Here is a 26,069-nt window from a genome sequence, read left to right as displayed (position 1 = left end):
AGGAAAGAGTTTCAAATTTTTGTATGAGATTTTATTAATTAAGAGGGCTTACTTAATGCATAAAACTCCTACTTTTTATGGAGTTTAGGAGAGGTATATGGTAGGCAGTTTTACCCTTCCTATCATATATAGTCTCTCCACTCAACTCATTGGTGAAATTTAAGGTAAAGTCAAGAACTTTAATAACTTTAGTAAAAAGAAAAAAAAAAATCAGATTTTAATGTAAATTATAAGAATTAAAAATAACAGTTAATTGCACCATTTCCCCCAATTCTCCCCCAAAAAAAAATGCACTCTTTCCTCATAAACTATAAAACTGAGTAATATTCACCTTTGATTTATTAATAATTTACAAATTTTCCCATATTTTACAATACCTAAGAAAAAATTAAAGAAACATATATATATATATATATAAAATCACATTAAAAGAGAAAAATACCCTGTCCTCTCACTCACATTGCGCATTAGAATGAGGAAGGCCCTATTATTGGGGTGAGGGTAGTCGATGAAGGTGTAGAGCTTTTGATTTGGAAAAGGTCTTGGAGGTTGGCCAAGTTGTGTGTCAGTTAGTTAAGGGTGGTGAAGTCGATGGTTAGTTGAACGGGGATATGACGGTAGGTCTTAATTTGGATCCATGTTTTGGGGAGGGAGTCATGAAGCTCGAACTGTGAGTGTGAGTATCGTAGACAACGCTGGAAATGTTGAGTAAAGGGGAAATGTTGAACAGGGATTTGATGCTGCTATTATCAAGGATGTTGAATATTTATTATTTAAGCAGTACTGGCCACCATCAAGTTGGATTTGTAAAAAAAAAAAAAAAAATCAAATCAAATCAAATCATATCATGAAACCCTGATTAATGAGATTTTGAAGATGGACATGGTTCCGGTTGGGACGCATTTGAATTTATTTATTTTTTAGGGGATTTGATTAACAACATTTGTAAATTAGTTGGATTTTATGGTATAATCGGTTGTGAATTGAGAACAATTGTATTTTTTAGTTTCCCAGAATGATTGCTATCATATTTTAATTTCTTATTATTCACCCTTTATATCAAAAATGATATTGTATTTTGGGCATTTGATCCAAATGATTCTCAACGGGTTCTCTTAAAAAAAAATTTTGACCTTATTTCATCATATGGATAATAAAATTGGCATTTTCGGTGTTTATTAAGGGTTAAATTTTTTTTTTTTTCTGGGAGAGAAAACGGTTTAACATTTCAGTATGAATAATGCATAAATTTCAAACAAAATAACTTTCCAATAAAAAGAGCTGAAAATAATGGAATTCAGTAACAGCGGGGATCAATTTGCAAGTTACCAATCATCCTATATTGTCTTTTATAATTTAAAGGGAAAAATGCAATTAATTAACCCCCAAAAGAAAACCATTACTGTCACAAACAACTATCCTATATACTAATTTTTTTCTAATCTGTAACAGAAATTGAAAGCTCAACATCCAATCTCAATTGTATAAAATAACATAAATTTGTATATACTTTTTTTTTTTTTTAATAATAGTTTTTGGGTGGGATGGGTGGGGTTTAGGTTGCAGGAAAGTCGAAGCTCATAATCGAGGAAACTGTATCTTAACTCTCAAAGGAATTACAGGTTCAAGACTATACTGGGGTTCCCAACTTATATACTGTGGCTGCATTCCCACTATTCATGCATGATAGTAAAACATGTTCAATAGGAATTGCCAAGGATTTTCTATGATGCAATTTCTGGAGGCAAGTAGTAGACTTTGCACATGATTGAAATGGACCAAGCTAAACATAAACTCACTTGCCAGAGCACTGAATGAATGTCCATACTTGCCTGCACAACTTGGGTCAAGCAGTTCTCCTTTAATCTTGCAACTGCTGTTTGGAAGGAAAACGCAAAAACAAGAAAACGATGAATTTTTAGGAGTTAGTCATCAAAATTTTAATCTTCGCATATCACCACCATTTCCAATTCATCAATTATTGGAACTTTAATTATCTTTTTAGCCATAAAAACCAAGTTAATTCAAATCTGAGATTCAAATATAGCATCACAGCATTATAGCATGTGTGTAATTAAATACATCCCAACATGAATTAATAGAATTGTTGACGGCTCCGAATATACGAATTCTTTCTCATTTGTATTCTATTAACACAAAACAAAGACAATCAAAACAGAAGATAATGAAATGCTAACCCACTCATTGACATTCAATCATGAGTGTACATTACTTTACCTTCTACTTTATAGAGTTTTAAGGAAAAAAAATAAAAATAAAATAAGAGAAGGAAATCAAAATAGCTAGGAGGAATGAGGTGTTGTAGGGCTGTTAACCCATTTATCAGTCACAACTGAATCTGAAGAAAGCGGGGGAGGAATATTCTTCAAAAGCCTAACATCATCTGCAGCCTTAATATCCACCACTTCAGCTTTCTGAGCACCCATCTCTTCATTCCCATTCTGGATTCCTCTCAAAATCTCCAGTACTTCATCCATGCTAGGCCTCATATCCCTCTCCTTTTCCAAGCACCGAAAAGCCAATTCTGCCACTGACGTTGTCATCTTCTTCACAGTGTAATCCTTTTCAAAACCAAGAAGCGGATCAACCAACTCATGTAACGCATTATTTTGAGTCTTGTTCACAGCCATATTAACCAAATTTATATCTTGCCGGTGCCTATTCATATCCACAGCTGGTAATGATGATATAAGTTCCATTAATACCACTCCAAAGCTATAAACATCACTTTTTTGAGTGAGTTGGTAGCACTGGAAATACTCAGGATCGACGTACCCAGGTGTCCCTTGTGGAGCAGTTGACACATGTGTGACATCTGTTGGGAACAGCCGTGACAAACCGAAATCAGCCACTTTCACTTGGAAATTCTCATCAAGAAGAATGTTGTTGGTTTTGACATCACGGTGTATAACATCTGATACATGGAGATATGCCAGTGCCTCGGCTGACTCTATAGCTATGCTCAACCGAACTGGCCAAGTCAGCAAACCAGACTTAGATCGATTTCCATGGAGATGATCAGCAACAGTTCCATTGGAAACATATTCGTAAACAAGGATAAGTTCTTGGCTACGTTGTGAGGTGCACCCATACAGTGCCACAAGGTTTTGGTGTCTTATCTTAGATAGGATCTCTACTTCATTCATGAACTGCTCAACACGTTTCATATTATTTTCATGTAGGCGCTTCACTGCAACTACACGCCCATCATGGAGCTTGCCTGTAAATGATTAGGAGAACAGTTCAGGAAAAGAGATTTTAAAAATTAAAAATGTAGGTAAAGTTGCATTGGTGTGTGAAACAATAAAACTACCATAGTAAACTTTGCCGAAGCCCCCTTTTCCAATTTCTTTAGAAGGGTCAAAATTGTTAGTGGCTTCTTCCAGTTCCTCATAGCTGAAGACATGCGCTCCAAAGTAGGTGCTTCCTTTTTGAAGATCCGAATTTGGGTAGGGATGAGATGGGTTGCGTCGAGCGATATTAGTTGAAGAAGCAGGTACACTTTTGCTTGAAAGAGTTGTAGGAAGTTCATTGCTTTTAGATTCTTCAGCACGTCTCTTCCTCCGTTGATTGATGGAATAGAACCAGATACCTAGAAGAATGCCAGCAATAACTGCACCTGTTATGAAAAGGCCTGAAGATGGAAAATTTTTATTAAATTCATGTAATTTAATACTTATATAGATAGCCTTATGAATTATCATGCAATGAATTAGAGAAAATTCAACACATAATCAATATGTACTTTTATTCACCTATTTAGTACTGATGTGACTTAAATGATTTGATGAATAATAAGTAATGAGATTTAACATGCGGATGGTTTTTTTGAATCACATGCAATGGGTTGGAGTAAAAGTTTGTCCACAAAATATTACCTAATTGGAGGTTATTCATTCCCAATTTACCTACAACAGTCAAAAGATGTAGAAATGTCAGCCAAAATGATCATGAACTGGTATTCTAGGCGAACCATATTCAATCAACATGATCATGTTTGTTAAGACATGCTTTTCTGTAACTCAGATTATATACCAAAAAGGCAATGGAACAGCTCCAACAAAGAAAAAGGCAATGCGGGGCGGGGATAAGCAAGTGAAAAATAAAGAGGGAGGAAGTTCCAGAGATGACCAAATAAATTCCGAGCTCATCGTATTGTAGGGGATATGGAATAATAGTTTTTTAAACCAAAAAAATACTAACAACAAAATAATTACCAGAAAATCATATTGAGATAAGAAAATTACAATAATCTAACCAAAAAATACTTACAAAAAATCCTCCGGAGATAAAATGATCTGGCTCATGTAAGGTTTAAGAATTAAAATTGGTTTTTGGGTTACCGATCGAAAGGGAGATTGGATTTGGTTTTGGGTCTACGGATAGAGAGAGAGGTGTTTGTATAAAATAGCCATAGACCTCAGTTACTGGATCTAAAGCCGCTTTGGGGTTACATGGAGAAAGAAAGAGAGAGGGCAAAGAAGAAGAAGAAGAAGAAGTCAACGCGTTGTGGAAAATAAAAAAAAGGAGGGGAAGAGTTTGACAGAGGACTTGGAAATGAAATGAGTGGATGAGAAGAAAGAGAAGGAAAAAAAAAAAAGGGAAGTGTTTACGTGTGTCAGCTGTCATGTAAAACAATGTATAGAAATAAAAATTAAATTAAAGTTGCGTAATTATTAATATAATATTTCTACATAAATTTCATAATAATATTTAAGCGAAAATCATTATAAGTTTTCTTATTTACATTGTAAATGATTTTTTAAAAAAATTTTAATTCTTTTTTAATGAAAATTTGTCCCTTATGAAATTTTGTGTAAAATATTAAGCCTCTAGCTTTAGCCAAATTCCATTATAGAAACAATATATATATATATATATATATATATAGTCCTTTTTGATAACAAGGGCGGGCTTTGGCTGACTCTTTTTTCTTTTTCTTTTTTTTCTTTTTTTTTTATGCAAACCTTTGAATCTGTATTCCATCAAACAAAATGAAAGTGACTTACAACAGAGAGAACAGAAATACAAACATTAAACTACCCTGTACAGTCAGCTTGAATCATCTCTAACAGCACAGGAGGAGGAACTCCCACCCACATGTGATTAGATTCACTATCTCTAGCTATATGGGCTAACTCAGGGGCCACTCTGTTGTACTCCCTTTTCACATGTTTGATTCTTCAGCTTGAGAAAGAACTCAGCAAAGCAGAAATTCCTTGGAACAAATGGCCAAGATAACCATCCACAACCTTGTCATTAATATCACTAACAATGGATGCTGCATCAAATTCAATGATAACTTGAGGTATCTTCATATCACGGGCTAGTAAGATTCCACACTCCACAGCAAGAGCTTCTGCTTCAGCAACTGAAAAATGGCCTTGGAAATACTTGCAGCAGGCAGTAATGACCGTACCACAAGAGTCCCGGATGACAGCCCCGGGACTAGAGTTTCTCCCATCCACTGAAGTCGCCCCATCAACATTCACCTTGAACACTCCAGGCAGCGGAGGAAACCACCTACCATTTTCAGCACCCTGTCTTTTGTTCACTGCCATCCTTGCCGCCCTGTATTCATGAAGATAATTACTAGCAAATCTCCAAATATGGCTTGGCAATCTACATGTTGACTCAAAAACAACTAAGTTTCTATTAAACCAAATTGACCAAGCAACAGTAAAAAACGTTTCTAAATCACGGACTAATTTCTTATCAAGGATTTGTAAAGCAATGTCCGGCACATCATATAACTCCTGTCCATCCTCAACTAAACAGACATCCCAATAGTCCCACACCCTCTTCGCCACTTCACAGCGGATAATAGAGTGAGAAATTGCTTCCAACTCACTTCCACAACAAGGGCAAAACCCATTCTCTCCAATACCTCTTTTCTTCAAATTCACCATAGTAGGAAGGGCGTCTAAACAAGCTCTCCATGCAAAAATTTTGATCTTTGATGGAATGTTGAGATGCCAAATCTTCTTCCACAGCCACTCCAAAGGATCCCCAAAGGAGCTTTCTCCCTCATTTGAACAGTCCATCAAATTAAGAGCAACATAGTAGGCACTCTTGACTGAAAAAACACCCTTCCTATTTCCAACCCAAATGAGTTTGTCCTCTGAAAGATTGTAACTGATTGGGATATTGAGAATCATATCAGCTTCAAAGGGCAAGAAAATGGACTTCACAATATCAGCCCTCCATCTTCTAAGGTCATGATCAATAAGAGCCGAGACCATGGGGTAATCATCAAAACCACAGGGCGGAGAGACCACCTTGAATGTTGTGGGAGTAGGCAGCCATTTACCATTCCATATATGAATCAACCTCCCATTACCCACCCTCCATCGAGTACCTTTTCTAACAACCTCAAGACCTTGCATTATGCTCCTCCAAGCATAGGATGGTTTACAACCTAGGCTAGCATTAAGAACATCTCCATGGGCATAGTATTTAGCTCTAAAAACCCGAGCTACCAACGAGTCCGGATTCATAAGAAGCCTCCAACCTTGCTTTGCTAACATGGCAAGGTTGAAAGCCTGAAGGTTTCTAAAGCCCATCCCACCCTTAAGCTTCGATTTGCACAAGCGTTTCCAACTCACCCAAGCAATTCTTGACTCTTGACCACGTTGCCCCCACCAAAATCTCCTCATCATACCCTCTATATTATCACACAAACCTTTTGGTAATAGAAAACAACTCATAGCATACGTAGGGATAGGCTGGGCCACCGCCTTAATTAAGGTCTCTCTACCCCCTATAGACAAAAGATTCTCTTTCCACCCAGCTAACTTCCTTCCCACCCTTTCTTTAATTTCCGCAAAAACTTCATTCTTTGATTTACCAATAATAGATGGCAGGCCCAGATACTTCCCATGCCGAGAATCTTGCATAGGCCCAAGAATCATCAAAATTTCATTTCTCTTTTCCTCCGCCGTGTTAGCACTAAAGAAAACAGAGGACTTATCGGCATTAATTTTCTGCCCAGAGGCAGCCTCATACAAACAGAGAATTTCAGTTAACTGCTGACATTCATGGCTATTAGCCTTACAAAAGAGTAAGCTGTCGTCCGCAAAAAAGAGATGTGAAATTTTAGGACCACCTCTACAAATGGACAAGCCACTCAACATCTGATTCCTAACAGCTTTACTAATAAGGGAGGAAAAGCCATCTGCACATAGTAAAAATAAGTAAGGTGATAGGGGATCTCCTTGACGAAGACCCCTCGAGGGAATAATATTGCCAAACGCTACATCGTTAATAAGCACAGAATAGGACACAGAACTTATACAACGCATAATTAAACAAATCCAGCTATCATGAAAGCCTAATTTTACCATCACCTGCTCAATGAAGCCCCATTCTACCCTATCATAAGTCTTGCTCATGTCCAATTTGATTGCCATGTAGCAATCCTTCCCATCTTTTTTGTGATCCAAATAATGCATGAGCTCAAAGGCTATAAGAACATTATCCGTTATAAGCCTTTCAGAAAGAAAGGCACTTTGATTTTCAGATATTATTTGAGGGAGGACTAATTTGAGACGGTTAGCTAGGACTTTCGAAATAAGTTTATGAATCACATTGAACAAACTAATCGGTCTAAAGTCTGTCATTTTAGCTGGATTGTTAATTTTTGGGATAAGAGTAATGAAAGTTTTATTTAAATCTGCCATAGACATATTGGAATTCAGAACATTTAAAACCATGCACACTACATCACTACCCACAATATCCCAATAATTTTGATAAAATAGAGCAGGCATACCATCTGGGCCGAGAGATTTGGACAGATGCATCTGCTTCAGGGCTGCCTCAACCTCCTCTCTTGTGAATTGCTTGATCAAACTTTGGTTCATTTCGGCTGAAACTTTAGGATCAATAGCTTCAACAACTTCCGCAATCTTATCAGGATTGGAAGTCCTATATAACTTCTCAAAATAAGACACAGCCACCTCCGCTATCTCCAAGGCAGACTCTCTCCACATCCCCCTTTAATCCAAAATCTTAGAGATGGTATTTTTCTTTTTCCTCTCAGAGGCCTTTGTGTGAAAGTATCTAGTATTACGATCCCCCACCCCCATCCATTGAACCTTAGACCTTTGTTGCCACATTATCTCCTCACAGTCCAGCAAGTCATTAATCTCTTTTCTAATCTTATTAATTTCAAAACCATTGCTGCCATCATGATCTCTCAACACTAATTCATTAAGGACTCTCCTCTTATTCTGAATCTGCCTAGGAACCCGTCCAAAGACCTCCCCATTCCACCTTGATAAATCATCAGCACACTGCTTAAGCCCTGCCACCATGCCATTCGGACTATAAAGATTTACACTATCATTCCACATTGTCCTGATGATATCCCTGCACTCATCTTTTCTCGTCCACATTGCTTCAAACTGAAATCTTCTTTTTCGGGGACTTTGCAAAATAATGGAGTCGGTGATCAAAAGTGCACAATGGTCACTCACCGATTCCACAAGATGATGAACTCTCACATCCTTATAGTGGTCAGCCCAATCTTGCGTAACTAGAGCCCAATCCAGCCAAAGATACATCCTGTGTTGACCTTCTTGCATATTGCACCACGTGAACTCCGGACCACAAAATCCAAGATCCATAAACCTACAGCAGTCAATAGCTTCCCTAAAATCATCCATTTGCCTCTGAGATCTTCGAGCTCCTCCCATTTTCTCCGAAGTCAACACAATTTCATTAAAATCCCCGAAACATAGCCAGGGGAGCTGAAACTTTCTGTTAAGAACTTTTAACAATTCCCAAGATTCCTTCCTTCTATGGACCTCAGGGTTTCCATAAAAACCAGTTATTCGCCATTGAAACCCCCTGTCTTCAGTAACTATGGCATCAATATGTCTATCTGAGAAGCTTTGAACATCAATGTTTATTTCCTTTCTCCACAGCAAAGTCAGACCTCCACTTCTTCCATGGCTTGGAATAACTAAACTGTTAGTAAAACCAATACTCATTTTCTTCCTTTCCATACTTCGCATTCTCAGCTTTGTTTCTGAAAGAAACACAAAATCGGGATCCCATTGTTGCACAATATTACGCAACACACGAACTGACCGAGGGTTCCCAAGCCCTCGGCAGTTTCATCCTAAGGCCCTCATTTTTCTCGGCGGTGCTGCCTAGCAGTCACCGCCGTTTCATTCAGAGAGTTGGAGTCATTGTTGCTTCTTTCCCCTCCACGGACCTTTTTCTGACTTCTACATTCAGCTATTAGTAAATCCTCAATACATCCCACTCTTTTATTTCCTACTTTCGGACCATTAAGCTTCATATCTACTTCCTGGGCCTTACCCTTTTCTCTAGCAATTTTTTTCCACTTACCTTTACTAATGGGTTCTTTTTCAGCTTCTAAATTAGGGCCCAAACCATTTAGACTAGGGTCTTTAGTGGCCTCCTTATTGACTTTTATTGGACTGGCCATTTCGGGTTCAATATTACAAGGCCCATCCTTTTTAAAATAATCTGACCTGGCCTCATCACCTGGTTTAAGTTGCTCTCCAACTAGACTCCAACAAGTCCCATTACCTTTTAACTGAGTCTTCTGCCCAACCTGCAACCCACGTACTGCCCCATCACCCTTGTCCCATCCATTCAGACCATCACCCACACTCAAGATTGGATTCAAATCTTTTGATAGGTTCTCTGAGTTCACAGCTTTCCTCTCCATAAGCCCACTATTACTATCCCGGCCACAAGCCCCACAATCCTTAGACAAAGCTGAAGGACCAGGATTTGCCACCGAACTTCCTGGGCGGAAGCAATTCCGATCAACCGCCACACCTTCCGAGCTTCCTTCATTCACCCCTTTTCCTTTCTCATTACCGTTTCTAACCACTCCTCCAGCTCTTAACCAATCTCCATATTGCCTCTCTATCACTCCCTCTATGGAACCCACATGGCAATGTTTCTCATCATGCCCAAGAATACCACACATATAACAAAAGGTAGGGAGACGTTCATACCTGAAAATGATTGAGCATCTTTCTCCCTCCGTGTTGGTGATGTTGCCTCCTCTTCTAAGAGGCTTGTCAATGGGTATCTCCACCCGGATCCTCATAAACTTCGCTTGCTCCGCTTGTAATGACCTTTTATCCACTTCAAGGACCTTACCCAGTCTGCCTCCTATGTCTTTCCCAGCATCTTCAGACATGTACTCAAAGGGTAATCCCCAAACTTGAACCCAAAACGGAGCATGGGAAAACGAGATGTTTGATGCCGTTAAACCCTTCCTCCATCGACACAGAAGAAGAAGGTTATTATCAAAATTCCATGGGCCATTTCTCTCAACCCATTCCAACTGACACACTGAACCAAATTTAAATTGGAATACATTGTTCCCCACCTCTACATCCTCAAATCCGAACCCATTTTCCATGCAGCCTTCAAAGTATTCTTGAAAGCTCTCTGGTTTTGTTGCCGGTCAGTGAGGAGGCGCCCAAAGAGACTCAACGAGCATTCTTCAAGAAGCTCTTCTCTAGTAACACTTCTTATGACTATATCATCTGCCTCCTCTTTTGTTAGCTGTAGCTTTTGAAAGTTATACAGAACCTCTTGCTCCATAGACTTGCGATACACAGGTCACAACCCAAACCGGTGTAGATGAGTGGACCAAGAAAGACCCTTACAGAGAAATCAAGGGAGAAACTGACTCTATCTAGAGAGAGAAAACACTCCTACCAAGGGAGAGAACTATCGAGTCTCTTGTTTTCTCATTTCTCAGTTGCACTAAAAGGGCGAAATGAAATGAAGGAACTTTTGAAACAATAATGCTATATGCATGTTCCATGCTACTGTTTTAGGATATGTTTGGTTGGGGTGAAAATAGAGAGCATGAAAAATAAGAAAAGGAAAATAGGTTGGAAAATGACATTTTCTACTATTTAGTTGAGGAGAAAAAACATGAGGGGCAGAAAATAAGGAGGAAAATTTTCCCTCCGGACCCACCTTTTTTTATCCTCCCAATTTAAGAGCATCCACAGCAGTGGAGCTAAATTTTTAGCAATTTAGCTCCACCAAAAGTTACTTTATCTATTTTACCTACATACATGCTGCAACAGTGAATTTATTTTAACTTTCAACACAATAAAATAATATAAACATCACAATAAAATAATATAACCAATATAATAAAATAATATATCCCACTACACAAAATAATATATCTAAATTTTATTATTATTCATTTCTCTATATGTTCTTCTCTTTCTCTCTGGACTCTTCTTCTCTTTCGTCTGAAGCAAACCCACAGCACAGCCCACCTCCATAATCCCAACCCCACCTCCACAAACCCACGCTATGACCACCACGAATCCACAACGGCAGTCGCCCCACCACAAACCACAACACCGTTGTCCCACCAACCCACAAATGCGATCTCACAACCACGAAACTCACCGGAGCACAACCAGAAAAACCCATCGGAGCACAACCACGAAATCCACCGGAGTACAACCACAAAAACCCACCGGAGCACAACCATGAAACAATCAAACCCCGTCAATCCGATCTCACAATCAAACCCAGTCAACAGAGGAGTGAGAGACGAGAGAGAGAGCGTGACGGTGAGAGAGGAGCGACGGTGAGTGATTTGGGGCCTTGGGACGGCTGGGTCGAGAGGATGAGAGCTTGATGATGGGTGATTTAGGAGAGGAGGAGTGATTTGGGAGAGAAAGAGAGGCACGAACTGAGAGTGATTTGGGAGAGTGAATGAGAGCTGAGTGATTTGGGAGAGAGACAGAGGCACGGAGTGAGAGAGAGAAAGAAATGATTTTTTAATCGGTGGGATGAATAAAATATATATATATATATATATTTTTTTTGCTTTCATGAACAGTGCACATCTAAAAATAGATGTGCACTGTAGCAGTGGAGCTAAAATTTTTACATTTAGCTCCACTGCTGCAGCAAGGTTTTTATGTTTATAGAGCTAAATTTTAGCATTATACCTATATAGCACCACTGCTGTGAATGCTCTAAGAGGAAAATGAAGAGGAAAAAGTGCTAAAAGATACACTATACACAAATACCCACAACGTTGCCTTGCCTTGTTGCCTTTTTTTTTTTTTTTTTTTTTAACTAGATGTGATTTTTTTGGAACATGATTTTTTTTTTAAAAATAAATTTGGGTGATTGCTTTTTTTTTTTTTTTTTTTTTTTGTTGTGTGTGTGGTTATTTGTCACTTTTTTATTTTAATTAGACACCATTCTTTAATAAGGGTATATGAGTAAATTTATTCAAATTCATTTTTTCCATCCTTCCACTTTTCCACTCTCAACCAAACAAATAAGAGAGAAAATAAAATCTTTTCTATCCTCCCACTTTTTTACTTCTCCAACCAAACGGACCCTAAAGGAAAAAAAAATAGTAAGTTCATATGACAGTTTGTTATATAAAACAATTTTAGTAAAATATGTGTGAAAATGTATGGGAGTAGAATTATTAGCTTTTGAAAGTGAAAGGTTGGTTAGAAAATGACTATACTAAATTATAAATGGTGATTATTAACAAATCAGTGGATCCCATGAAAGCATATTCAATATCTATAGTTCTTTCTCACAACCTTTGGTAATTACTAGATGTCTAATACTCTTTTTATAATTGATACTTCTTTAGATGTGTGAAGTTCCTCGTTTTACAGACAATATTAATTACATGAAAGAATTATATGAAAGGATTCTTTTGAAGTGATTCCAAAATATTGGTTAGAAGTTTTTAATCCATCGTGAGCCACCCACTAAGACAATCAATACGAATACTAACTCTAATATTAATAGTGGCACATGGTAACGTGGGTTTTTATATCTTTATAGCGTAATTTTGATCGATGAACTTGAAAAAGATAAAGAGTGGTTTGATTGATTAGTGTGACACTCTGTGGATTGTTTAATAATTGAGGGTATTGTGGTCAACTTGTTTGCCCAAGAAATAGTATATGTATGATTTATTTGTTGACTAGGAAGATTAATACGAGTCTTGAGTCATGTAAAACAATGTATTGTAGAAGAAATTTGAAACCATGGGTGATTTAAAAGGTGGTTAAGTAATAGCTAACTTTTTAAGTTTCACTTGTCATTTCAATAATATTTTCAGTCACCTTATCAATTTATACTAATTTTTTATTAGACGGATCCCACAAAAAATCATCTTTAATAGGCATCTTACAGACTACACTACCCGTTAACATTTTCCTAAAAAGAAATTTAGTGGGTATGGAAAGAAAGTTCATATTAAGTAAGGTTTTTCTAGGCAACTTTTGTGGTTAAGAGCATCTACACAAGGCTTAATATAGATTTAATCAAGTTTCATCTAAAAGTCTTAATTTTGTTATTTTAACAAATTTAGAGCATTCAAACAAGCCTCTACACATTTGTAGCCAAATTAACCCCCAAAAAATTAATTTTATCTAGCCAAACTAACACAAAAAACATTTTTTTTTTCCTTCTAGTTTACCTATTTATTTATTTTTTCATATACATACATTAGCCTCAATACTAAATCACTATTTCAATTATTAAGTATTATATCCTTTCTATTCACACTTTTAATTCTAAAATAAAATCCACAAACACAACCCTACACACACCCAACACAACCCATAAAAAAAAATCCACATTTTTAAGCGGTGGGCCGATGGCCGCCACCAAGTGACAAGTGAGATTTTCTAAATTTTATATATACTGTAAATAAAAGGATCCCCCTCTTTGAATTGGACTTTTATGCAATTCAAAAATACTCTCATTAATAAAGGATAACTTCTCTTAGAAATAAGATCATAAATATCAAATAAAAAATTTTATTTTAAATTCAAAAGGAGAACTTCCAAAAATTTAGGATTTTCCCCTCATGTTCATCTTTTTACTCCCTAAAATTTAGCCTTTTTTATTCCCCTTTTCATTTGAATAAAAGTTAAACACCCCCAATTTAAAATAAATAAATAAATAAGAAAACTCTTAAAATTTAGCCTTCTTTCCCTTTACATTCACCTCTAAATTTTATCAATTTTATTTGTTTAGAAATAATTAAAAAAAATTCTGAATTATAAAAGATGAAAATTAATAATTTTTACCTCAAAAAATAGAAGAGTCTCTAAACACACGCAACACATGTGCTTAGAGGCTTGTTTGTTTGTGTGTGTGTGTATTTATGGCGTGTACAGCTTGGTTAATGGGCCGCTTACCAAGCTGTTTTCACAATCTATTTGTTGTTGCATGGGTTATGGATATCCTACAATGGGAAGTTTCTTGAAATGCAATTCTTCTACCTTGTTGACGATTCCCTAGTGATTCCCAAGTAAGCTTTTTCTCTTTCTTAGTTTTCTCTCTCTCCTTCTTATATCCCACTTAGAAAATGTCCATCCTCCTCTCCTTCCTCTTTTCCTCTATTTATAGGCTTGCTTAGTGGGTTTGTCATACTTGCATAGAGTGGCATTTCGTGCAAGTAGATCCCCTTTGTGATTATTCCTGACAAAAAGGTGGTCTTACTTTGGGAACGGGTACGTTAGTTTTGGAACTTTCAACTGATGCAAGATAGTGCTCGGCAGGTGATCTCCCCTAAGGCATTACTGAGATACGTTAGAGAAAGACTCCGAGTAACACTGGACCCTGAGATTATAATAGGTCCCAGGTTATCCCTAGGCTAAACAGTATGGGTCGGTCCAATGGTACGACCCACATTCGATCGACGCCCTGTGAGCCATAAGACAATGGGCTGGTGGATTCGTTCTCTGTATAATAGCCCCCTTCAATTCCTTTCCCGTATCTCAGGGATGGAATCAAGATTTCAAATTTGATGATCGGCTATTTTTTTCAGTTATATCAATCGTCAACCATTAATTGTATACAAGACAACCCGCGTCTTTGGCGCACAGAGCAATAGGCTGTCATATCAAATGGCCACCATTACCTGACAGCTCATATACCGAGGCCACGCAAGTAATGGTTACAAAAGGGGAATTAATGATTTTCCCTCCAAAAATTCAATCAATGCTCCTCAAGATTCCCCCTCTATAAATAGGGGTCTTTTCCCTCATTACTCATTTCCTTCGTTTCCTTCTCTCAATTTCTATTTCCTCACCACCTCGAGTAACCTCCCTTCTTCCTGAGATCGCTTTCCTTAGTGCATTACTGTAAGTTCCCTACTCCCTGTTCATTTTTTCAAATTTTCTTCCAATTTCATTATACATACAAATAGGTTTTGCACATCTTCTTAAAACTAAGGCTGCCTTAGCAAGCTTTAGGGCTAGGTTTGATATCCCTTTAGATGTAGATATAGAGTTCTGCCCTGAAGTAAACATAAAGAATGATAGGCATCCTCGGGTAGTATTTCTTTCCTTTAATGGCAATTTTAGAAGGGGGGGGGGGGGTTAGATTTCCTATGGATCCCTTATTGCTTAGAACACTTAGTTTCCATGGCCTTTGCCCTGACCAACTTCCACCGAATTTGTATAGAGTGGTGAGTTGTGTGAGTCAACTTAACAGCCTACTTGGTTGACCTTCTTGGCTTCCGCTTCTTGGAAGGGAACAATGGATCCATATTTAGTTTGTGAGTAATGAACTCAGGGTCTACCCCGGGAACCTCGTACGGGCTCCAAGCAAACATATCTAAATTTTGTATCAAAGTCAGCAATACAGCCACCAGATCTTCTAAAGACATACTTTTGCCTACTTGGAAGCATTTATTTTCATGGGGAAGTATCCTGACCTTAATTAAATCCTCGGCACTATTAGCCCCCTTGCCCTCCACGGGCTCCTATAATTGCTATGATAGGTCCTACTCAGTTGGCTCTTTCTGCTTGATCTCATGACTGATTGCTGTTACTAAACACTATTTTGCAACCTGTCGATCTCCCTTCACTACGAAAATTCCCCCTTTAGTATGAAATTTCACCTTCACATGCAAGGTAGACGGCATGACTCCTATAGCGTGGATTCACAGTTGCACAAGAATCGCAGTGTAAGGCGAGAAGGCATTTACTATAATGAAGTTCATCACCACCTCATTTTCCTTCAGTATTAACAGGTAATGAGATCTGCCCCTCAGGGATTACCACCTTTCTGTAAAATCCTACCAAGGGCTTGTCATACTTTTCACTACAAAACCCCTAATTCTAGAGGTGACTATAAGGGCATCATCATGCGGCTGGGTTGCTCCTTCCAAATCTTCATCTCCGAATTCAATTGACTCCCTGCTTAATTTCGGCCTCTTTCCTAGTCGATCATTATCCTTGGCATCCTTTGCCAAAGTCACACTCAGGATCCCCTTACGTCGGCTTAAATTCATGCCTATTGAACCTGCATGTATAACCTTTATAACCCCTAGTGGTGGTGGGAGTGTGTTCCCTCGGTTCCTTGAGGTCTACCCTTCTATATTGCCTTCTGGTGCAGCTATAAACTCCTTCAAAAGCCTAGATTTCACAAGCTGTTCCAAATGATCCTTGAATACCCTACACTACTCGATTGTGTGCCCCTTTTCTTGGTGATATATACAATATAAATTCTAATTTCTCCTTGTTGGATCACCCCTTATCTTACTTGGCCATCGAAAATATGGTTCATTTTTTATCTGTTCCAAAATCTTATGAACAGATTCTTTGAATGTTACATTGATCTCCCTGGTTCAGGTATTAGGCTCCTAAATTCTTATTTCTCTCCTCAGTCTCGGCTGAAAATCCTTGGGCTGTGAATCCTTTACATAATGTGAAGTAGCAGGAGCCTTACCCTTACTTTACTGTCGATCATCTTCTAGCCTCTTGTGAACTTCAATTCGCCTCATAAGCTGATGCATACTTTTAGGGGTCGCATGGTTAAGGAATCTCTTAGCTCAGAATCCTGGGGAAGTCCTAACATAAAAGTACTGGTGGTCACCTTCTCATTACCTCCTTCGATTTCATTATACAGCTCCCAATATAAAAAGAAGAAGAAGAAGAAGAAGACAAGGCGTTGTTGTGAGAGACCGCGCCCCCAGCCCGTTTTTATAGGATGTTGGGCCAAACCCACGTGAATGGGTGGAGTCGTGTTGTTGCGTCTCGAAATGGAGGTTGGACTAGTTATATTTTCCCCTTTAGACTAAGGGTTTTACAATGGAGTCGCCACTTATTTAATTATTGGAAAAATAAGAAAACCATAATTGAAAAATTCCTCATTTTATTAATTTGAAATTGAATTTACATTGATCATAGGAAAATTACATAGTTTTGGTCCTAGATACAATCTAAGATAAAGTACATGGCTTTGTTTCCTAGTTACAATCTAAAAATCGAAAATTACATGGATAAGTATTTAATCTACTAAGCCTTGATCTAAGCATGGAGGCTATGTTACAAGGGGGGAAGGTGTTAGGCACCCACCTTGCCCGGTGAAACTGGTCTTCTAGATTATGGTGGCCAACATTCATATTACATCATCCAATATGTCAATCAGTTTACATGTTGAATTTAATGTGTGTGCATGTGATAAACCGTAATTCAATTTATTAAGCATGACATTTGGATTGAAAAATAAACTCTAGTGAATGTGTGTGGATAGTGATAACCTAGATTCAAGGATTTGAAAGAATTACTAAACAAACATGTTTTTCATATTTTTGATTTGGATTTAACATTAAATCTAGTGATATGCATGAACATGTGATGAAAAACTAAGAACATGTAAAGAACACATAAGAACAATTAAGAACATTCAAACATATTCAAGGGAATTATCATGCTTTAATCTTAAATTCTTATCATGGCAATATAAACAAACAGTTAGGGAAGGGGATTATACCTTCATGCAATATCCATATAATGGAGGAGGGGACTCTTGATGGAAGTCCTAAGGGTGGAGGAAAAGAAGAGGTAGGAGAGGGAGAGTGAGTCTCACTCAATACCTTGAGTCTCAGGAAGACCAAGATATGACAAGACTACTCAACTTCACTAGAACTCAAGAAAAGAGAAGAGAGGGGGGATCTTTTTGTGTCTTGGAATGAAGGAGAGGGGGGATTTATATAGTAGTGGTGGAGGAAATATGAATGGAAGGCCATTTAATGAGGGTTGACAAAGAATCATGAACATAGACCTCATTTTAGCCTTTGGGGAAATCTGGTGCATTAAATGTGGAGATTGATGAGAGTGAAAAGTAAACAAAGTTCGGTTTTCCCGTAGCTGTTGTCACAGCTTGTAGAGCCAATTTTGAAAAATCATATCTGTCTCAATTCTGATCGAAATTATCTCATTATTGTGCTCAAATTGAAGCCCCGGATGTCTAATTTTTGGGAAAATTAACCTCATTCATAGATTCAAAATATTCTGAGAGATATAGATGAAATGGTGAGCAGAGGTCATTTGTTAGAAAATGGTTTCAGCACAATTAACATTAATAAGTCCCAAATTAGCTCTCAATTAACATTAAATGACTCCAATCACTCCCATTTCAGACTTAATTAGTTCCAAATTTACTCTAATTAAAAGATAATTGCACAAATTACCCATTGAATAATTAATGTTTAACTATCTAGTTAATTAGGTGTGTGCAACCCTACCATAAAATGTAATCCTAACCAATTAAATTATGACACATCATCGATCTCAAATTGATTATACTTATAACCAATTGAAATCAATTGTTCATAATCACATATAATCGGACTCAATTTGTGATAGTGCATCTTAGCCATTAAAACTTGATTTGATGATAACTTTCAATCTGATGGTCCGATTAGGGCTCATGACCAGTCGATTTGATCGTTACAATATCAAGATCATTTTGGTGAAATGAGATTTAAGGATCTAATGACCAGAATCAAGATGCATATTTCCAATGTGAAATTACCCTTTTACCCTTCATGTGAGGTTAAATACGGGTTACAAAATAGGGTGTCAACAGTTGTGGAAAATAAAAAAAGGAGAAAGAGAAGAGTTTGACAGAGGACATGTGAAAGAAATGAGTGGATGAGAAAAAAGAGAAAGAAAAAAAAAAGGCAGTGTTTATGTGTGTCAACTGTCACGTAAGACAACGTATAGAAATAAAAATTAAATTAAAGTTGCGCAATTATTAATATAATATTTTCACATTAATTTCATAATAATATTTAAGCGACAATCATTATAAGTTTTCTTATTTACATTGTAAATGCTTTTTTTAAAAATTTTAATTTTTTTTTTTTATGAAAATTTGTCACTTGTGAAATTTTGGGTAAAATATTAAGCCTCTAGCTTTAGCTAATTTCCATTATATAAACAATATATATATATTGTCCTTTATGATAACAAGGGCGGTCTTTGGTTGACTTGGACTGTTTTCTCATTTCTCAGTTGCGCAAAAAGAACGAAATGAAATGAAGGAACTTTTGAAACAATAATGCTATTAGCATGCGACTGTTTTGAGTAAATAGTAAAGAAAAAAAATAGTAAGCTTATATAACAGTAACAAACAATTAATAACAGTCTGTTATATAAAACAATTTTAATAAAATATGTGTGAAAATATTTGGTACTAAAATTATTAGCTTTTGAAATTGAAAGGTTGGTTAGAAAATGACAATACTAAATTATAAATGGTGATTATTAACAAATCAGTGGATCCCATGAAAGCATATTCAATATCTATAGTTCTTTCTCACAACCTTTGGTAATTACTAGATGTCTAATACTCTTTTTATAATTGATACTTCTTTAGATGTGTGAAGTTCCTCGTTTTACAGACAATATTAATTACATGAAAGAATTATATGAAAGGATTCTTTTGAAGTGATCCCAAAATAATGGTTAGAAGTTTTTAATCCAAAACCTTATGGACATCGTGAGCCAACCACTAAGACAATCAATACAAATACTAACTTTAATATTAATGGTGGCACATGGTAACGTGGGTTTTTGTACCTTTATATAGCGTAATTTTGATCGATGAACTCGAAAAAGATAAAGAGTGGTTTGATTGATTACTGCGACCCTCTTTGGATTGTTTAATAATTAATACTTGATTGCACAAGAAATAGTCTATGTATGATTTATTTGTTGACTAGGAAGATTAATACGTGTAAAACAATGGATTGTAGAAGAAATTTGAAACCATGGGTGATTTAAAAGGTGGTTAAGTAATAGTTAACTTTTTGAGTTTCACTTGTCATTTTAGTAATACTTTTAGTCACCTTATCAATTTATACTAATTTTTTATTAGACGGATCCCATAAAAAATCATCTTTAACAGGCACCTTACAAACTACGGTGCCCGTTAAGATTTTCCTAAAAGGAAATTTAGTGGGTATGGAAAGAAAGTTCTTATTAAGCAAGGTTTTTCTAGGCAGCTTTTGTGGCTAAGAGCATCTACACAAGGCTTAATATAAATTTAATCAAGTTTCATCTAAAAGTCTTACTTTTGTTATTTTAACAAATTTAGAGCATTCAAACCAGTCTCTACACATTTGTAGCCAAACTAACCTCAAAAAAATTAATTTTATCTAGCCAAACTAATCCAAAAAATATTAATTTTTTTTTCTAGTATTATTTTTTCATATACATGCATTAGCCTCAATACTAAATCACTATTTCAATTATTAAGTATTATATCCTTTCTATTCACATTGTTAATTCTAAAATAAAATCCACAAGCACAAGCCTACATACACCCAGCACAACCCAAAAAAAAATCAACATTTTTAAGTGGTGGGCCGGTGGCTGCCACCAAGTGACAAGTGGGATTTTCTAAATTAAAAAAAGGGTAACTTCTCTTAGAAATAAGATCATAAATATCAAATAACAAATTTCATTTTAAATTCAAAATGAGAACTCCTAAAATTTATGATTTTCTCCTCACGTTCATCTTTTTACTCCCTAAAATTTAGCCTTTTTATTCCCCTTTTCATTCAAATAAAAGTAAAACACCCCTAATTAAAAAAAAAAAAAAACCAAGGGAACTCTTAAAATTTAGCCTTCTTTTAGCTTACGTTCACCTCCAAAGTTTATCAATTTTATTTGTTTAGAAATAAAAAAAAAAAAAAATTCTAAATTATAAAAGATAAAAATTATTAATCTTTACCCCAAAAAATAGAAGTCTTTGAACACATGCAACGCTTGTGCTTAGAAGCTAGTGTGTGTGTGTGTGTGGCGTATATAGCTCGATAATGGGCCGCTTACCAGGTTGTGCTCACAATCTATTTGTTGTTGTATGGGTTATGGATATCCTACAACGGGAAGTTCCTTGAAACGTAATTCTTCTACCTTTTTGAGGATTTCCTAGTGATTCCCAAGTAAGCTCTTTCTCTTTCTTAGTTTTCTCTCTCTCCTTCTAATATCCCACTTAGAAAATGGCCATCCTCCCCTCCTTCCTCTTTTCCTCTATTTATAGGCTTGCGTAGTGGGTTTGTCATACTTGCATAGAGTGGCTCTTCGTACAAGTGAGTCCCATTTGTGATTATTCTTGACAAAAAGGTGGTCCCACTTTGGGAACGGGTACGTCAGTTTTGGAACTCCCATCTGACACTAGATAGTGCTCGACAGGCGATCTCCCCTAAAGCATTACCGAGATACATTAGAGATAGGCTCCGAGCAACACTGGACCCTGAGATTATAATTGTAATACCCGGAAAAAAAAATAATAAAAGGAAGGGTATTTAAGTAAATCTTTTGTGGGGTCAATTTTTATAATTTATAATTATAAGGGAGTTTTTAGAAAATAAGGTTGGAAACCCTAGCAATATATATAAGCTTATCATGTCAACGTACATGGAGAGATATTTTGAGAGAGGAGGCTACTCAAATTACTCAAGTAGAGAATATTTGACTGCACAATTGAGATAAGAGCTTAAAAATTTCTTTCTTGTCAAATCGAAGTTTTATTTAGAATTAGAGTATTTCTTTTATGTGAGTCTTGTGGTCAATAGTGAAACTATTTAAATATTCAAGAGTTTGAATAATACAAACTAAGTTTAGTGTTATTTTTGGATAAACTGTACGATGTACTTGCAAATTTTTCTAGGTTATGAGATTTAATCTTTTTTTGAGTTTTATTGCGTTATGCGAAGATAGAGGCTATAAACTTTTGGGCTTAATGATCAGGTTTCTCCACGGTTTTCTTTGATAAATAGTACCTGATGTCGACTTCTTAGGGTATATGGCAAGCCGAAGTGGTATTGGGGGAAAATCAGAAGCCTAGTAGTCTAGGCATGCTTGGAGATTTGACATAGATTCACGTGTGTAACAAAAACAAATCAACGAGAAACATTAACAAGCAGAGCTCAACTTCTTCTTTCTTCTGCTTATTATTATTATTTGTTTATTGATCTTGGTAGAAGTGAATAGGAAAGTCAATGAGGTCTGACTAATAATAAAAAATAAAAAATAAAAAAAGCGAAGAGAAGCAAACAAAGGAAAACAAAGGAACACATGAAATTGAAGATGGCCCACATGCCTACATAGTAATAGGAGTTATGGTCTTATCTTTGGGGCTTTAGTTGTGCAGAAGGGAAAAAAAAAAAAAAAAAATATATATATATATATATACAAAGAAAAAATATTATGAATAGGAGGAATTTTGGTGTGAGATAACAATAGATAATTATTGGATATTTTTAGTAGTCTCTTTATCTGGCTGGGTACCATTATAATTCTTTCTTAAATTATTTGATTATTGAGTAAGAATATTTAAAAATTATTCTTGGTGATATCTAAAGATTTTAGAGGGATTGTTAAGGAAAAGTTCCTTTTTGGAATAGCTTTTGGAGGTAAGTAACCTTATCCTAATTGGTTTTATTTTGTGTATTTTAACTTCTGAAATTTGTTTACAGTTATTACAATTTTATTTCTAATGTATTACTGATTTCAAGTAAAGAATTATCACAAATATATCTGATTACTGAATATATGATGTATTTTATTTAATTTTTTTTAGCTATACTGATTCAAAGTAACGAATAAAGAATTTTCACAAATACATATGAGCACTGAATATAAGATTTATTTTATTTAATTGATATTTTTTAGCTTTATTGATTTAAAATAAGAATATAGAAATATCACAAATATATTTGATTATTGAATATATAATTATATATACGTATTTGAATAAGATATATTTTGGTTAGAAACTATGATTTATTACATATGATTATGGACAATTTGACTATAAATTGATTTTGATACCCAAACCAATGGGGGTTATTCATTGGTACTCTGATACCCTAGCCAATGGGGGTTATTCATTGGTACTCTGATACCCAAGCCAATGAGGGTTATTCATTGGTATTCTGATACACAAACCAATGGAGGTTATTCATTTGTATTCCGATACCCAAATCAATGGGAATTATTCATTGGTACTCTAATATCCAGCCAGTGGGAGTTATTCATTGGTACTCTGATACCCAGTCACGGGGATATAGAGTGACCATAGTCATAAGATTGTTAAGAATATGAATTACGTTTGAATATTTGAACTATTTTGAGTCACTTAAACTGCTTACATATTTTTGGAACCTATTGTAAGTTATAACTTTTGATATATGAAAAACTAACTATTTTCTATACTATCTATGATATATTTGTAAGATTAAAGTGTGTGATCTATTTGCAACTTATTATTTTAAGACTATGAAACTTCTTTAGTTATTTTTGAAAACCCATAGTATATTATAACTTTTGAAAACTCATATTACATCTTATTACTTTACAGATCTATTGCTTGATAGAACTTATTAGGATTTTGGTTACTTATTGAGTTGTCAGCTCACCCCCTTTTTCCCATCCAGTTTCAGATTGTGAAGAATAGCAAGTCTTGGGAGTTTTGATGTTGTGTTGTGAGCAGGAAAAGGAGCTTAGTGATTTTGGGGTTGGATGGTCTTTTAATAGTTTTTATTTTTTTATTTTTTATTGGCCAATTAGCATTATGTACATGAGGTTTGGATTTTGTTCCTATTAAATTATTGGAGATCTATTTCATAAAGATATTGTTGAGGTATTTTGGATTTATTTGATTTATTTTTTTGAGGATAAATTTTTAGTTGCTAAGAAGGCCTTGCACACTTGTAGGGTGCTTACTATATAAGTGTGCGGTGGTTGTCACGTGCCTATCTTTATAGTTGGGTTCGGGGTGTGACAATAATAGTTCCTAGGTTATCCCTAGGATGAATAGTATGGGTTGGGCCAATGGTACGACCCACATTTGATCTGCGGCTCGTGGGCCCTAAGACAATGTGTTGGTGGATCCGCTCTTCGTACAATAGCCCCCCTCGATTCCTTTCTCGTATCTCGGGGATGGAATTGAGATTTCAAATTTAATGATCATCTATTTTTTCAGTCATATCAATCGTCAACCATTTATTGCATACAAGACAACTTGCGTCTTTGGCGCACAAAGCAACAGGCTGTCATATCAAATGGGCACCATTACCTGACGGTTCATATACCGAGGCCATGCGTGTAATGGTCATAGAAGGGGAATTAATGATTTTCCCTCCAAAAATTCAATCAATGCTCCTCAGGATTCCCTCGAGTAACCTCCCTTCTTCTTGAGATCGCTCTCCTTAGTGCGTTACTGTAAGTCCCCTACTCCCTGTTCTCTTTTTTCAAATTTTCTTCCAATTTTGTTATACATACAAATGGGTTTTGCACATCTTCTTAAAACTAAGGCTACCTTAGCAACCTTTAGGGCTAGGTTTGATATCCCTTTAGATGTAGATATAGAGTTCTGCCCTGAAGGAAACATAGAGAATGATAGGCGTCCTTGGGTAATATTCTTTCCTTTAATGACTATTTTAGAAAAAGGGGGGGGGGGGGTTAGATTTCCTATAGCATATAGAATGTATTGCTAATGGCTATTATCTTGTCTCGTACAAAAAAAAATATATATATATATATATTTCACACACTTTTGACGCATTTTTTCCCTAAAAATTAGCACGCATTATCTCTATTTAAAAATATCTCATACATCTCTTTTTTGGTTTCTTTGCAGTATGCACAGGCTTTTATATTGCCTCAATTTCTTGCTCACTTCATCACAATCTCAAATTTGAGAAAGGTTTGTTTTCTTTGACATTATTGAAATAATTTAATACTTTGTGTATTTTGTTTCCGTAATTTTTTACTAATCTCACATGTTTTTTAATCTCTTTTTCTTTATCTTTTTCTCATGTGTATATGCTTCTGAATTTGTGTGCATTATTTCTTTATCTTTATCTTTATCTCCATTAGCCACGAAAATCTATTACCAATCAGGCATTCTTTATCTGGATCACTTTCATATGCAAATTGTTAGTACTAGCAAACCATAGCCGAAGACAAGTTATCAACACGTTGCAGGCCATCCATAACCATTCGTAGAAATGTAGAAGATATGTTTGCAACTGAGACCAAGTTTCTTATTTGCTCTCCACCTGATTTATTTCAAGTATAAAATAATATGTAATTCTAAATTAATTTTACAACCATCAATTAGTAAGAGAAATAATTTTGGGATTAAACTTTTTCAAAGAATTAGAGATCATTTATTTTATGTAGCAATTACATTTGTCTCGCTTCTAAATCCCTCAGTCCTAAAGAATTCTATGCCTGTGTAAAAAAAGGTTTTCTTTTTCTTTTCTTTTGTAGGTGGAAAGACAAAACCTTTGAAGCAACCCAAGTCTAATAATAAACAGTCTAACGAGCGAAAGAGGTAAGTTTTCAGTTAATTGAAATTTATGTGTATTTGGGCTTTCAAAGTTTGTAGCTTAATGGATTGGTAATTTGCTAATGTGCAAATATTCTTATGCAATATTCTAGGTGAAAATCTGCTTTGGTATTAAGAATGGATTTTTTTTAAGTGAAAATTCTAGGTCAGTATAAACAATTTAATTTAATAAAAGTTTTCTACTGTTCTAAAACAAGAGTTAGAATAGTACATTTACAGATTTACTAATACTTTATAGGACTAAAATCCCTTTCACATATTTTTTGTGTCCCCCCGCCCCCCTTTTTCATTCAAACCTTCACAAAATAAATTTGTTTCTATTTTTTTTATATGTTCTTTATTTTTTTTTTTGATTGCACTATAATACTCCTTTA

At 35.8% G+C, this 26,069-nt stretch overlaps 1 protein-coding gene across 3 annotated transcripts; it reads right to left on the bottom strand.

The window, feature by feature from the left end:
* Positions 1-2,069: 2,069 nt before the first annotated feature.
* On the bottom strand, positions 2,070-4,562 carry LOC115975770 (LEAF RUST 10 DISEASE-RESISTANCE LOCUS RECEPTOR-LIKE PROTEIN KINASE-like 1.4). Of its 3 annotated transcripts, none has more exons than XM_031096736.1 (4): positions 4,294-4,562; positions 3,900-3,929; positions 3,335-3,655; positions 2,070-3,241 (listed from the first exon to the last, which is right to left on the bottom strand). In XM_031096736.1, the coding sequence occupies exons 2-4, from the start codon at positions 3,916-3,918 to the stop codon at positions 2,304-2,306; spliced, it is 1,278 nt and encodes a 425-aa protein (XP_030952596.1). In that variant the 5' UTR covers positions 3,919-3,929; positions 4,294-4,562; the 3' UTR covers positions 2,070-2,303. The 3 variants fall into 3 exon arrangements, with proteins under 3 accessions (XP_030952596.1, XP_030952598.1, XP_030952597.1); XM_031096738.1 differs by having other exon boundaries at positions 3,335-3,613; XM_031096737.1 differs by lacking the exon at positions 4,294-4,562 and having other exon boundaries at positions 3,900-4,255.
* Positions 4,563-26,069: the final 21,507 nt, after the last annotated feature.

Source organism: Quercus lobata, chromosome 2, assembly GCF_001633185.2.
Source record: "Quercus lobata isolate SW786 chromosome 2, ValleyOak3.0 Primary Assembly, whole genome shotgun sequence".
Taxonomy (NCBI): Eukaryota; Viridiplantae; Streptophyta; class Magnoliopsida; order Fagales; family Fagaceae; genus Quercus; species Quercus lobata.
This window is presented reverse-complemented; position numbering and strand designations above follow the sequence as displayed.